At 39.6% G+C, this 12,998-nt stretch overlaps 1 protein-coding gene across 5 annotated transcripts in view; it reads right to left on the bottom strand.

The window, feature by feature from the left end:
- The window catches only part of ctso (cathepsin O), a 72,274-nt gene that overhangs the window by 20,065 nt on the left and 39,211 nt on the right, over positions 1-12,998 (bottom strand). For 4 of the 5 annotated variants that reach the window (XR_009445614.1, XR_009445617.1, XM_048538578.2 and 1 more), the window contains 2 exons: positions 12,244-12,365; positions 7,261-7,424 (listed from right to left, as the gene is read on the bottom strand). Coding sequence is in view for 2 of the 5 variants with exons in the window: in XM_048538578.2 (XP_048394535.1) it covers positions 7,261-7,424; positions 12,244-12,365 (286 nt within the window). In the remaining 3 variants the exon portion in view is untranslated. Of the gene's footprint in view, positions 1-6,105; positions 6,332-7,260; positions 7,425-12,243; positions 12,366-12,998 lie in introns of all 5 variants that reach the window. The other variant, XR_009445615.1, reaches the window with a different exon arrangement.

Raw genomic sequence — 12,998 nt, 5'->3', positions numbered from 1 at the left:
CTGTCCAAGAGCAAGCAAGAAAGAAACTGAGGGGAGTGCACTGGCTGCATTATTTCTGTGCAATGAATTCAGCCTCCTTGCCTGCTGTTATGTTCTCTCCTTGCCATTAGGAAAGTGAGTTTCGTGAGTTTCAGGAATTTCAGGATTTGCATACATGTGCTGTTAAGTTTGAAAGTGAATTAAAGTATCACTCCTATTAATCATTGATGTATGTTCATTGGCAACCAGTTCTTGCAGAGGATCTCTGTGTAACCAACCTAATTTCCTGACACATTTATGGATGTTGGTTAGAGTTGGCATGCCAGCATACTCAAATTTTTGCTAGGTTTAACTTCCTACTCAAAACCATAGGAGCATTGGAGTAAGAGTAGGCTGTTCAGCCCCTTTGAGCTTGCTCCACTAGTCAGTATGATCACAGTTGATCATTTACCTCATTGTTGTATTCCCATGCCAGCCTCATATCCCTTCATGTCATTAGTCACTAGAAACCTAATTTAATGACTGAGCTTTCACAGAACTATGGAGTACAGAATTCCAAAGAAACATCACCCTCAGAGTAAAGACTTCCATTACATCTCAGAACAAAAGACCATTTAGTACTGAGACTATGTTCCCTGGTTCTAGACCCCATAGCCAAGGAAAAAGTCCTTTCTACATTTACTCTGTCTTTTACTTACCTTTAACAACTTTGAAAAATAAAAGCAACTTCTGGAGAAACTCAGCAGATCTGGCAGTTTTGAACAGTTCTGAAGAAGGGTCCTGACCTGAAATGTTGACTTTCCTACTCCTCTGATGTTGCCTGACCGTGTTCCTACAGTTCCACACAATATTGTCTCTGACTCCAGCATCTGTAGTTCTTGCTATCTCCAAATAATACAGGTCATCTCCTTAAATGACTCCTCATAGGACACTCCCACCATCCTCAGAATCAGTCTGGCGAACTACCGCTGCACTCCCTTTATGGCAAGATATCCTTCCAAGGGAACCAGAACTACACACAATACTTGGAAATGTTGTCTCAACAGTGTTTAATACAATTGAAGCAACACTTCTTCGTTCCTATACTTTAATCATTTTGCAGCAAAGGTTAACAGACCAGTTTTTTTTTCTGAATTATTCGATATACCTATGATGTTAGCTTTCAGTGATTTATTTCCAAGGATACTTATGTACCAATCATAGCAATACGTTTACAGTCTTTCACCATTTCGGAAATACTCTGTGCTTTAATTCTTCTGGCCAAAGTAGATAATCACATTTATCCACATTATATTCAATCTGTCCTACTCTTGCCCACTTGCTCAGACTATTTAAATCCTCTTGGAGCCTCTTTACATCCTCCTTACAAGTTTCCCACAATGCCCCACTGTTCACAGCCTGACAAAATGACCCACTTACTCTTACTCTCTGCTTTCTATCTGTTAACTAATCTTGAATCCATGGCAGTATATTACCTCAATCTTATGGGTTTTACTTTTGTTTCCAATGTCCTCTGTGGGACTTAAAAGTTTTCCAGAAATCTAAAACATCTACTGCCTCGATCAGGTTTGTCAAGTATGACTTCCTTCATCAATCCAAGTTGATTCTGTTCCAATGGACAATTATTTCCTAAATATCCAGTCATCATAGCTTTTGTAGTTTTTCTACTACTAATGTCAGGCTAAAAAGTCATTAGTTCTTTTTTTTTCTCTTCTTTCTTTCTAAACAGCAGGTCACATTGCAACCATTCGATCTCCAGGTGTCACAGAATCGTGAAAGATGATCACCAATGCATCTACCATCTCTCTATCTCTTTTAGCCATTCTAGGGTGAAGATCATTGAATTCCAGAAATTAGTCAACTTTCAATCCCCTTAATATCTCCAATACATTTTAAAATTAATATTAATTCCTTTCAGTTCCATACTGACATTAAACTGCAGAAATTTAATTATTACAGGTAGATTTCTCATACCTTTCTCTGTGAAGACAGAGTACTTACTAAGCTTCTCTGCCCTTTCTGTATTTCCAATTATAAACTTGTCTGTTTCTATCAGCAATGGAGCCATTTTGGTCTTTGCCAGTTTTCTATTAAAAATACTTATAGAAGCTTTTGAGATTAGTTTTTAACATATCTTGCTATTTTACATTCATATTCAGCTCTTATAGGCTTTTATCTCGCTTTCACATTCTATCCTAATAGGTTTATTTGCACATTCTCTCACTGATCGGGTTTAATCTGGATATCAATAGAGGAGTTTACAAAGTACGCTACAAAAGTACTGCACAGAAAAAATCTGATTCACTCAATTTAAAGTTTTTGAGAAGACTTGTAGTTCGGGTTATGGATGAGCTTGTAGACATGCTCGCCGAGCTGGTGGGTTTGGTTGCAAACATTTTGTCACCCAGCTCGGTAACATCGTCAGTATGCCTCCGGTGAAGCATTGATGTTCTGTCCTGCTTGTTATTTTTGTGCCTCAGTTTGCTGGGGTGGTTGGTATTACTTCTGGTTTTGTTTGTCAGTGGTTTGTACATAGGGTCTAATTCAATGTGTTTGAGATGGGAGTTCCCAGTTGGAATACAAAGCCTCCAGGAATTCCCTAGCATGTTTGTTTGGCTTTTGCAATTATGGATGTGTTGTCCCAGTCAAATTCACGTCCCTCGCTGTCCGTGTGTACTGAGTCAAGTGAGAATTGGTCGTGTCTCTTGGTGACCAGTTGGTGTTCGTTTATCCGTATTGTCAGTTTTCTTCTGGTTTGGCCTATGTAGTAGTTCTCACAATCCTTGTATGGTATTTTGTATATTACCCTAGTTTTGCTCGTTTTGGGTACAGGATCCTTTCTCATGCAAGGATTGATTGATGAAGATGGGGAAGATCCCCCACAATACTCCCAACAGTGTACCTGCTAGAGAGGGGAATAATTCCTGACATCTTGTCATGGAGGTGATGGAAGATACAATTGAATTTCAGTAGACAGCTGACCTTCGACAGGGTCTTCCACAGCATTTCCCCATTTACTAAGTTAAAAGCCTTAGTCTGATTGATAAAAGCGATGTCTGTCATTGTTCTTGGAGTTGCTGAGCTGTGAAAATCGTGTCCCGAGCACCATGGTTTGTTCAGAAGCTACTTTTTTTTTCCTACAGTGTGTAAACAGGCCCTTCGGCCCAACAAATCCACACCGACCCTTGGAACATCCCACCCATACCCATCCCCGAACACTATGGGCAATTTAGCATGGCCAATCCACCTAGCCTGCACATCTTTTTGGATTGTGGGAGGAAACCAGAGCGTCCGGAGGAAACCCACGCAGACACAGGGAGAATGGGCAAATTCCACACAGTCGTCCAAGGGAAGAATAAAACCTGGGTTCCTGGCGTGGTGAGGCTGCAGTGTTAACCGCTGAGCCACTGTGCCGCCCCAAACGCTGGCTTTCAGGAAGGATTTCCTCAGAGACTAGGAGAAGGTGCCTAGCGAGGATTTGGGTGATGACCTTTTCAGTGATGTAGAGTAGGGAGATTCATTACTAGTTCCCACAGTCCACTTTGTCTTCTTTCTTGAAGATGGTGGTGATGGCAGCATTTCTGAGATCGGCAAAGATTCTTGGACTCTGATGACTTATGGTGTGGAAACAGGCCCTTTGGTCCAACAAGTCCACATCGACTCTCACAACAACCCACCCAGACCCATCCCCCTAATCTACACAGTTCTGAACACTACAGGCAATTTAGCATGGCCAATCCACCTAGCCTGCACATCCTTGGACTGTGGGAGGAAACCCACACAGATAAGGGGAGAATGTGCAAACTCCACACAGGCAGTCGCCTGAGAGTGGAATTGACGTAAGCCCCTGATATTGTGAGCCAACACTGTTAACCACTGAGCCACTGTGCTGTCCTCTTTGTCTTCCCTCTTTCTTTCTTTGTCTCAAATTTTCAGGAACAATTAATAGAGATGACAGATAAGCTTTGCTCTTCCAAGTTCAAAAATCTCTGTTGAACTCCCATTACATTTCCATTCTTCATGTGCCTAATGGTGGCATCAACTTCTGCTAAGATCACTTTTGATGGTGACTTGAGGAATTTCCTCAAACATACGCTCAACAATAATTGCCTTGTAGTTTAAAAATTCTTTGAAATATTCTCTCCAGAAGAGGCTGACGCTTTCTGTCTCTCACAAAAGGGTTCCAACCTTACTCTGAACTGATTTGAGGCCAAGGCTGTTTGGGCGTGTATACTGTCTTGGTGGCATTGTAGAAACTCCAAGCATCTTGTTTGTCAGCATGGAGTAGTAATTCCTTCTCTTTCTCCATCTACCATTGGTTCTTGATTTTCCTACTTCTACTGTGTAACTCTGCCGTTCATGTTTTTCCAGGCATGTTGAGTTTTCCTCTTCTTGTCATTGACATACTGGACAATGTGGTCATTGTTGTCAAATCAGTCTTGACATTTCCTGGTCAAGTAGTCAATGGTTTCTTCACAGCAGGAGATGATGGTTGTCTTTAATTCTTTCCAGATTTCCTTCACTCCATTAAAATTAACTCTTTAGAAGTTTTGGGTAAGACATTGTTGTAAGTCCATTAGGCTGCTTGGTTCTTGAAGCTGCTCATCATTGGGCTTTTTTTTTCTGAATTGCTTTGTCTTCTTTAGCAGCTTTGGGAGGCATTGAAGGGCATTGAGGAGCAGATGAACTGGTGGAATGCATAGCAGTCGTCTGCACCAATCATTGCTTAGTAATAAGAACATTCTTTTGGTCTCAGGATTGAATGATGATGTAGTTGATCATGTGTGCCTCGAAGAAGTCCTGAACTTGTCTTTTTGGTGGAAGTGTGTTGATGATGACAAGTTGTTATTTTGCAGGAAAATTTCACTAAAGTTGCAACTCCTGACTCCTTCCTTTCCAATGGCTTCTTTCCAGAGTTGAGAGTATTTTCCAACACTGTTGAAGTCTCCAAGGAGGATAATTTTATCTTCCTTAGTGAGTTAGATGTTGCTGAGTATGGTGGAGCTAACACCTTTGTGGATTCATCTATGGCATCAAGGGTTTCAGCTTAGGCATTCATAATTTTCACCTGTTGCTTCTTGGCAAGTTGTAGACAGAGTCATGAGCAGATTGTTGATGCCAACATGGAGCTCTAAGAGTCGGTTAACTTTTGTTTGTTCTTTTATAAGTTTTCTTGTTTGATGATATTATACTACATCATACAATCTTTACCTTGCCTTGTTAGCCATGGCTCTCTCTCTTTTTCTGCTGGATAATTTTACCTTTTGGGGATGTATGTTGTTTTGAAAATCAAGCATAGCTGGAGGCAAAATACCATTCTGGAAGCTACAGAGAAACTCCTGTCTATTCCCATAAGTACTCAACTCCCTAACATGATTTCCCTTCCACTTTTTTTCTATCCCACTTGTGCAACTGAACCACAAGTTGACTCTTGCTACATTCCTCTGATAAAACATCACCTTCATGAGTATTCAAACTGAAGACTAGATCATGAGTGAGATAGGCTCAAAAGATTCCTGCACTACCTGCCTGATCTTCCGAGTTGGCCTAGTGGTCACCCATTCCGTCTCAATCTTAATCCATAGTGTACCAATTTGTTAAACAAGTTCTTTTCATAGCACTCACATTTGTGTATAAACCACAGTGACTCCAACCTCTGCTTGGGCTCCAATCATGTAGACATACATGATTGTCTAGGCCATGTGGAGTATCCACAATCTCGTTCGTGGCACAAGATGGGCATTTATTAGCTTAAGTTTATTTTCAGACTATTTATTTTAAAACTGGAGACTGTGGGTGGCATGGTGGCTCAGTGGCTAGCATTGTTGCCTCACAGTGCCAGGGACTTCAATTCAATTCCTCTGCCGGGTGACTGTCTGTATGGAGTTTGCACATTCTCGCCATGGCTGCATAGGTTTACTCTGGGTGCTCCAGTTTCCTCCCACAGTCCAAAGATGTGCAGGAGAGGTGGGCCGGCTATGCTAAATTGCCCAAAGTGTTCAGTGATGTGGGGATTAGGTGGGTTATAGGGAGATGGGTCGGTATGGACTTGTTGGGACAAAGGGCCTGTTTCCACACTGTAGGGAACCTATGATCTATAATAAGGTAGAAAATAACATTACTCACCAACTGACTCCAATAAATCCAGCTCTTTGCAAACAGATTGGATGTTCACCAACCAATCCTTTGAAGATGGGTTCCGTTGGAGTTGATCACCTCATTTCCAAGTTTCCTTTGCAGTGATGGGTCCAGAGGGACCCCAGAGTTTAAATAACAAGCGGGAAAGTACAGCAATGCTTCATTGGAGGCTGCATAGTGATGTTACCCAGCAGGGTAATGAAACGTCTGCAAACTAACAAATCAGCTTGGTGAGCGAACCAACCACAGAATCAGCTTAGGAGTTTGTTGTGGCATCTCTGGCATTCTCACATGCTGCATGTGACAGTGCCTTCCCAACTCATTGGTAGGTGAAGGCCTTAAATACTCGTCCCAATTTATATCATCCAATTGCATAGTGTTTTCAGAGAGGTCTGCAGCCTCCCTGTCTTGCAGTTAAGTCCCCAAAAGCACATATCTCTTCAGACTGAATTGCCCTGACTGTGTCTGGAGATTAGTTTTGAATTTTACAACCCTTCAAGCACAGGCTATAATCTTTGATCACTGTTTTAAACAAGGTGATATAACCTGCCATGGCCCACGTGTCTCCATTTAGAATCTGAAAAGCAGATTTCTGATTTTCATTGTGTGTAAATCCTGTGTTCTGTACACAACTGGAAATATTCTATATGCATATGATCTAGCCCAAAACTATTCCAGTTTCATTGTTAAGATTTATTTGGTTTGCATCCCACAACTTTTCAAACAGACCACTACCTTGTAAAAGATACTTTGGAAAGCTACCTGGGCCATGTTCTTGCTTGTTCATTTATTGGTTCTGTTTCACAGAATTACACAGTACAGGATAGGCCCTTTGGCCCAATGAGTTTGGACTGCCAAAATATACTGTGACTTAGATGACTCCCACTTTCTTGCACTAGGCCCACTGCCTTGAATGTCATGACGTTTCAAGTGTTCATCCAAATGTTTTCTAAAGATTGTGAGATATCCTGACTCAACTGACTCCAAGTCAGTGCATTCCAGGCATCTTGAAGAACATCTTAATATGAAAACAGAACTACAGCCTTTAAATGGGAACAACACACAGTTTAACCAAAATGTTTTTATAAGCACTCAATAAACCAAATTTTCAAAATCTCAGTTATGAAATTAAATTTCACGTACCTGTCGTGTCATAACCAGTGATCACTACTGCATGGTTTGACTTGCCTTGAGAGCAGTGATGCTGAATAATGCCACCAAGATAGTCCTGCCAACTTACTGCATCCACAACCACCACCAACGGACCCCATTCCAACAGTTTCTCCATCATAACATCTTCATTATATCTACATAGAGCAACATTTGTGCATGTTAGTTTTTTAAAGATATCTGAACCCATCAAAAACTTAATGAAACAAAATTAATCATAGAGTGACATCCAAGTAGCACATTACTTTATTCGAGTAAAAACAAAATATGATCCACTAAATTTGATGAGCACATTGTAAATAACCTTCCCCTCAAATGAACATAATGATTCCCCTTCTTTAAGATATTAACCTGCCCTGCAACAATGAACTTACATTTGTTACACTTATGATTGTTCTTCACTTAGCTGTAAATAACTGCATAGTATTTATTGCACAATAGACAATGTACCCCAGTAAGTGCAGGAGTCAGCAACCCTGCCACTGCCTGCCACTCGGGAAAATGCTCATTTATACCAACTCTACATTTCCTGTCTGCTAGCCCGTTCTCTAAACATGTCAGTACACTACTCCAATCCAAAGACCCTATTGAAACCTTCTGAAAGTCAAAATAAACCACATCCATTGGCTCCTCCTCATCAATTCTGCCAGTTACTTTCAAAAAATTCCAGCAGTTTGTCAAGCATGATTTCCCTTTCATAAATCCATGCTGACTCTGTCATATCCTGTCCCATGCTTTCCAAATGTTCTGCTATTAAATCCTCTATAATGGACTTGAGCATTTTCCCCACTCCTGAAGTCAGGCTAACCAGTCTGTAATTCCCTGTTTCTCTTTATCAACTTTTTTTAAATCGTGGGGTTACATTAGCAATTGTCTAATCCACAGGAACAATTCCAGAATCTAGACAATCTTGAAAGATGACCACCCATTATTTGTAGGGGCACTTCTTTAAGTTGTCTAAAAGTCGATTATCTTAGTCTGTGGATTTATCCGATTTTTAATCCCATTAATTTCTCCTACACCATCTCCTAAATATACTGATTTCTTTCAGTTGCTCCCTCTCACTAGAACCTGTGTTTCTCAACATTTTTGAGACTTTATTTCTGTCCTCGTTCTGAAGACAAAACCAAAGTATATATTTAATTGACCTGCCTTCTTTTTGTTCCCCCTTGCAACTTCCTCTGTTTCTGGTCTACTCTATTGAAAGCTGCCATTAAAAATATATTGTGTCTCCCTTTTACTTGAAAGAGAAAGAAATCTAGAAAGCAGTTATGTTTTCATTAAACACCAGACTGTGAGCTTCAGCCTTGTTGCCAAGATTTGGAAGTTAAAATGCAGGAGATCAAAGACAAGGAAATCAGTTCACATGTTGATTATTCCTTTCCATTTTGGAGAACAGAGATTTAATGAAGTGGGTAGAATTTGACTGTTGTCAAATTTACATATACATAGCTATCTAAATAAAACATTTTCAGGTCTGCCTTCACATCTTGTCTCACTAAGTGCTTCTCACTAAGCTTGTAAAATGTTGGAGACGTGCTGGACTGAAAGGCACAATATCCAGTCCTGATCACTGTGGTAGCCATGGTTTATAACATTGCACAATTGCATATTTACTAAAATGGGCACAGAGGAATGATTCCTAATGAAATATTTTACTCTTTGAGTTAGAATATACTTACAAAAATTAGGGTTTTAATATAAGCATGCTACTTACAATTTTGCTGGCCAGAAATTAAGCACCATATTTCCATGAATGTCAGTGTGCAAAAGAACTACAGCTAACGTTGCTTTAACATTTGAAGAATTTACGTCAATTTTTAAAAGCCATCCCGATAGGGTACCACACCAGATTTGGACTCAGGAGATTAGAGCCATTACATGTTGTGGGTGGAGTTGAAGTGATGGGTAGGAAGTCCCAGCCTCTGGAACAGCCAGCCAATCAGATTGATCTGTAGGTCCAACAGTCCCAGCAACACTTGGGCTAAATTAGTGGATGCTTCCTGAACTTCAGAAAGCCGCATAAAGAAAACCAATTAAATCTGGAGTGAGGTAAGTTAGGGATATTAGACGCTGCTTAAGTGTTATTTTCTTGGCATTACCCAAAATAGGCAAAAAATGACCTCTAAAGAAATTACCTTCCTGATCTCCGATCATTGTTTTATGAGACTTTGGTTAGGCTATACTGTAATGCATTTAATTATGATTGCCACATTATAGGAATGATGTAGAAGCTTTGGAGAGGGTCCAGAAGAGGTTTGCCAGGATGCTGCCTGGATTAAAGGGTATGAGCTATAGGGAGAGGCTAGAATAACATGGGTGGTTTTCTCTGGCACGGTAGATGCAGAGGGGAGACTTGTTAGAAGCCTATAAAATACGTGATGCATTGATAGAGTTGACAGTCAGAATCTTTCTCCTTCTCCTTGAGCTTAAATGTCTAATACCAGGGGATGCATTGAAGGTGAGGGGGAGGCAAGTTTACATGGAGTGTGGTAGGTTTCTGGAATATGCTGCTAGGGGTGCTTTTGGAGGCAGATATAATAGAAGGGTTCAGGGACTTGTAGATAAGCACAAGAATAAGCAAGGAACGGAGGATATAGACTAACGGCAGGCAGAAAGGATTAGTTTAATTTGGTGACATGCTCAGCATAGCATTGTGGGCCAAAGGGCCTGTTCTTGTGTTGTTCTGTTCTATTTTGAAAATTATAAAAACTGAGCAAACACAATTTACTTTTAACCATCTTAACCATATGTGGTGACTAGCTGCTGATTTCAGCACTCCACCATCCTCTGCATAAGGGGGTGACCTCAGGAGTGGGTGAGGTTAGTGCGTTACCTACTGAAAACAATAACATTAGGAATAGAAGCCAGAGTAAACAATTCAGTCCCTAAGCCTGCTCCGTTATTTAATACAATCATAGTTAATCTTAACTTGGTCTCAGCCCCACTTACCTACCCATAACCCTTCAACTCATTACTAATTAAAAATCTGTCTATCTCCTCCTTAAGTTTCGTCAATGTCCCAGCACCCACCACGTTCTGAGTTACTGAATTCTACAGATTCACGACCATTTTCAGCAAATGAATTTTTCCTCATCTCCATTTTAAATCTGCTACTTCTTATCCTCAAACTATGATCTATTGTTCTACACTTTCCCGCATGAGGAAACATTCTAAATCTACTTTGTCATTTGCCTTTAGCATCTTATACATCTCAATTAGATCTCTTAGTTCTCTAAACCCGAGAGAGAGTATAGGCCTAAGCTGCTCAATCTCTCTCTTCATAAGACAAGCCTTTCTTCTCCAGAATCAATATAGTGAATGTTCTTTGAACCGTCTCTAGTACAACTACATCTCTCTTCAAACAAAGGGACCAAAATTGTTTGCAATTGTCCAGGTGCTGTCTCACTTAGGTCTTGTATAGTTGTAGCAATGCCTCCCTACTTTTATATTCCATATTCATTTTGCAGTAAATAACAAAATTCCATTTGTCTTCCTTATTCCCTGATGTACCGACATATTATTCTGCATGAGTATATGCAGATCCCTCTGCATCCCTTCAGACGCAATCTGAAGCTCCTCCTCATTTGGATAAGTTGTCTTTCCGGTTCACAAATCAAAATGATAACCACATGAAACTTCATCTGACAATTTTCTGTCCATTCACCTAACTTATCCATGTCCATTTATAAATTTCTTATCTCTTCATTGCAGCTTACTTCCTTATCTGTTTTAGTATCATCCAATACAGTTATATAGATGACAATTAGTTGGGCCCAAGGATCTAGTTTATGGCTCTATGCCAAAAATATACCCTGTGAGGATATTAATACCCAACTCATCACCTTAACTTGAATTGAGGATGTGTTAATAGACAGAATACAATTCTAATAACTAGTGCAGTGTCACAAGATCAGAACTTTAGCCTCCTGTCAGTGACTGAGATGGAAGAACCAACTGAAACCTACGCAAATCTACTGAAGCAAAGTTAGACATGAAGGAAACTGGATGAAAAACAAATATAGATGTAATAAGATAGAGTATAATGTGATGAAATTGAAATTATTCCCTTTGGGTGGAATATTGGAAAAAACAAAAACAGTCTCAAAAGAACAGAATAGCAAATCTTTGAATACAAAGAGATTTGAGTATCCTTGTATATCACAGTATGTTATGCAGGAACATCAAGTAGAAAGGCAAATTACATGACAGCCTTTATGAGAAGGGTTTGAAGAATAACAACAGTAAGGAAACTTTGCTGCAATGTATCCAGCTTCCACAAGATCAAACCTAGGTACTGTGAATAGTTTTCTCTTCTTATCGAAGAAAAAAATATGCCTGCCTTAAAGGGAATACAAACCAAAATTGAGTGCTGGGATGATTGAGCTGCTGTTTAAAGAGTTGGAGTAGATTTGCTGTATGATCCCAGGAGTTTAGAAAAATGAGAGGTGATTTCTTTGAAGCATGGAACACTTCTGAAGGCTATGGCAGGATAGATGCTGAGAGGCTGTAAGCTTTAGATGAAGAGTTCAGGACTGTAAGTCGTTCAGGGATCATCCATTCAGGACTGAGATGAGAAGAAACTTCTTAAATATAAAGAAACTGTAATTCTCTCACCAATAAGTTTCGTGGATGCTTCATCATTGACTTTATTCAAGACAAAGATTGACAGATCTTTGGACATAAATGTGAAGAGATATAGGATAGGATGAGAAAGTGAAATTGAACTGAAAGATCAGGCATAATTTTATTGAATGGTAGAGCAGGCTTAAGAGGTAGGATGAGCTACTCCTGTTCCTATTTCTTATGTTCTAATTTACAGCAGTGCAGAGTATCTCTTGATATTGGTTCCACATTATCAACTTGACAGCCAACAACTTATCTCTCAAAAATAATGTCCCAGTCAATTAATTTAGCATCAAATATGATGTAATAGACTGAAGGAATCTCAAATACCTGAAGCTATATGCTTTAAAACCTGTGATAGCAACGCCAAATGTAGACCTTGAAAAGTAATGGCATATTCCAGTTTGTGCATTGAAAGGATACTCTGACTCTTTCACCAGTTTTGCTTTGCTCTGTATATAAACAAAAAATAAACAAATAGACAATATACATGATTTTCAGTGAGAAAATACAGAATTCTTTGCAAGGGATGTTTGTTACATTTTGTCTGTATTTACCCAATTTACATCAGCTATAATCATCTGTATCTGGAAAAAAATACCCTTCCTCTTATGAATTAATTTACTCTCATAATCATTTCTCCCATTGATAAGAAACAAGAACAACATAATTGGATGTTGAAAGGGCATGCACTCAATTACTTTTCAGGGAGAAATGCTGTCAATTGTGAAATTCTGTATTGGCCATTATCCTGCATTTAGAGTGAATGATGTTGTATGGTAAGATACTGGCATTTTGGGGCATGACAGATTCATTAGCACTGGCCCAGTTCTGCATTCAGAAGAATAATGTAACTGGTTCCAGGAATCCTATTAATTGATACTTCTTGTCGCCACCTTGCTATCATGGCCAGACAGCATGAAGAGGAATCTCAAAGAAAAAGCAACTGTGTTCTATATTTTGGAATTAAATTCTGCTTTTTTAAAAGGTAGTAAACATTGTTGAACATACAAAACGGCTAAAGCTGATCATATTATCATATTTCCAGGATCATCTGACATCCCGCCTTTCCCCCCAATACTGAG

Source organism: Stegostoma tigrinum, chromosome 1 (assembly GCF_030684315.1).
Source record: "Stegostoma tigrinum isolate sSteTig4 chromosome 1, sSteTig4.hap1, whole genome shotgun sequence".
Classification (NCBI taxonomy): domain Eukaryota; kingdom Metazoa; phylum Chordata; class Chondrichthyes; order Orectolobiformes; family Stegostomatidae; genus Stegostoma; species Stegostoma tigrinum.
The sequence above is the reverse complement of the archived record's forward strand: the minus strand, read 5'-3'. Positions and strand labels throughout refer to the sequence as shown.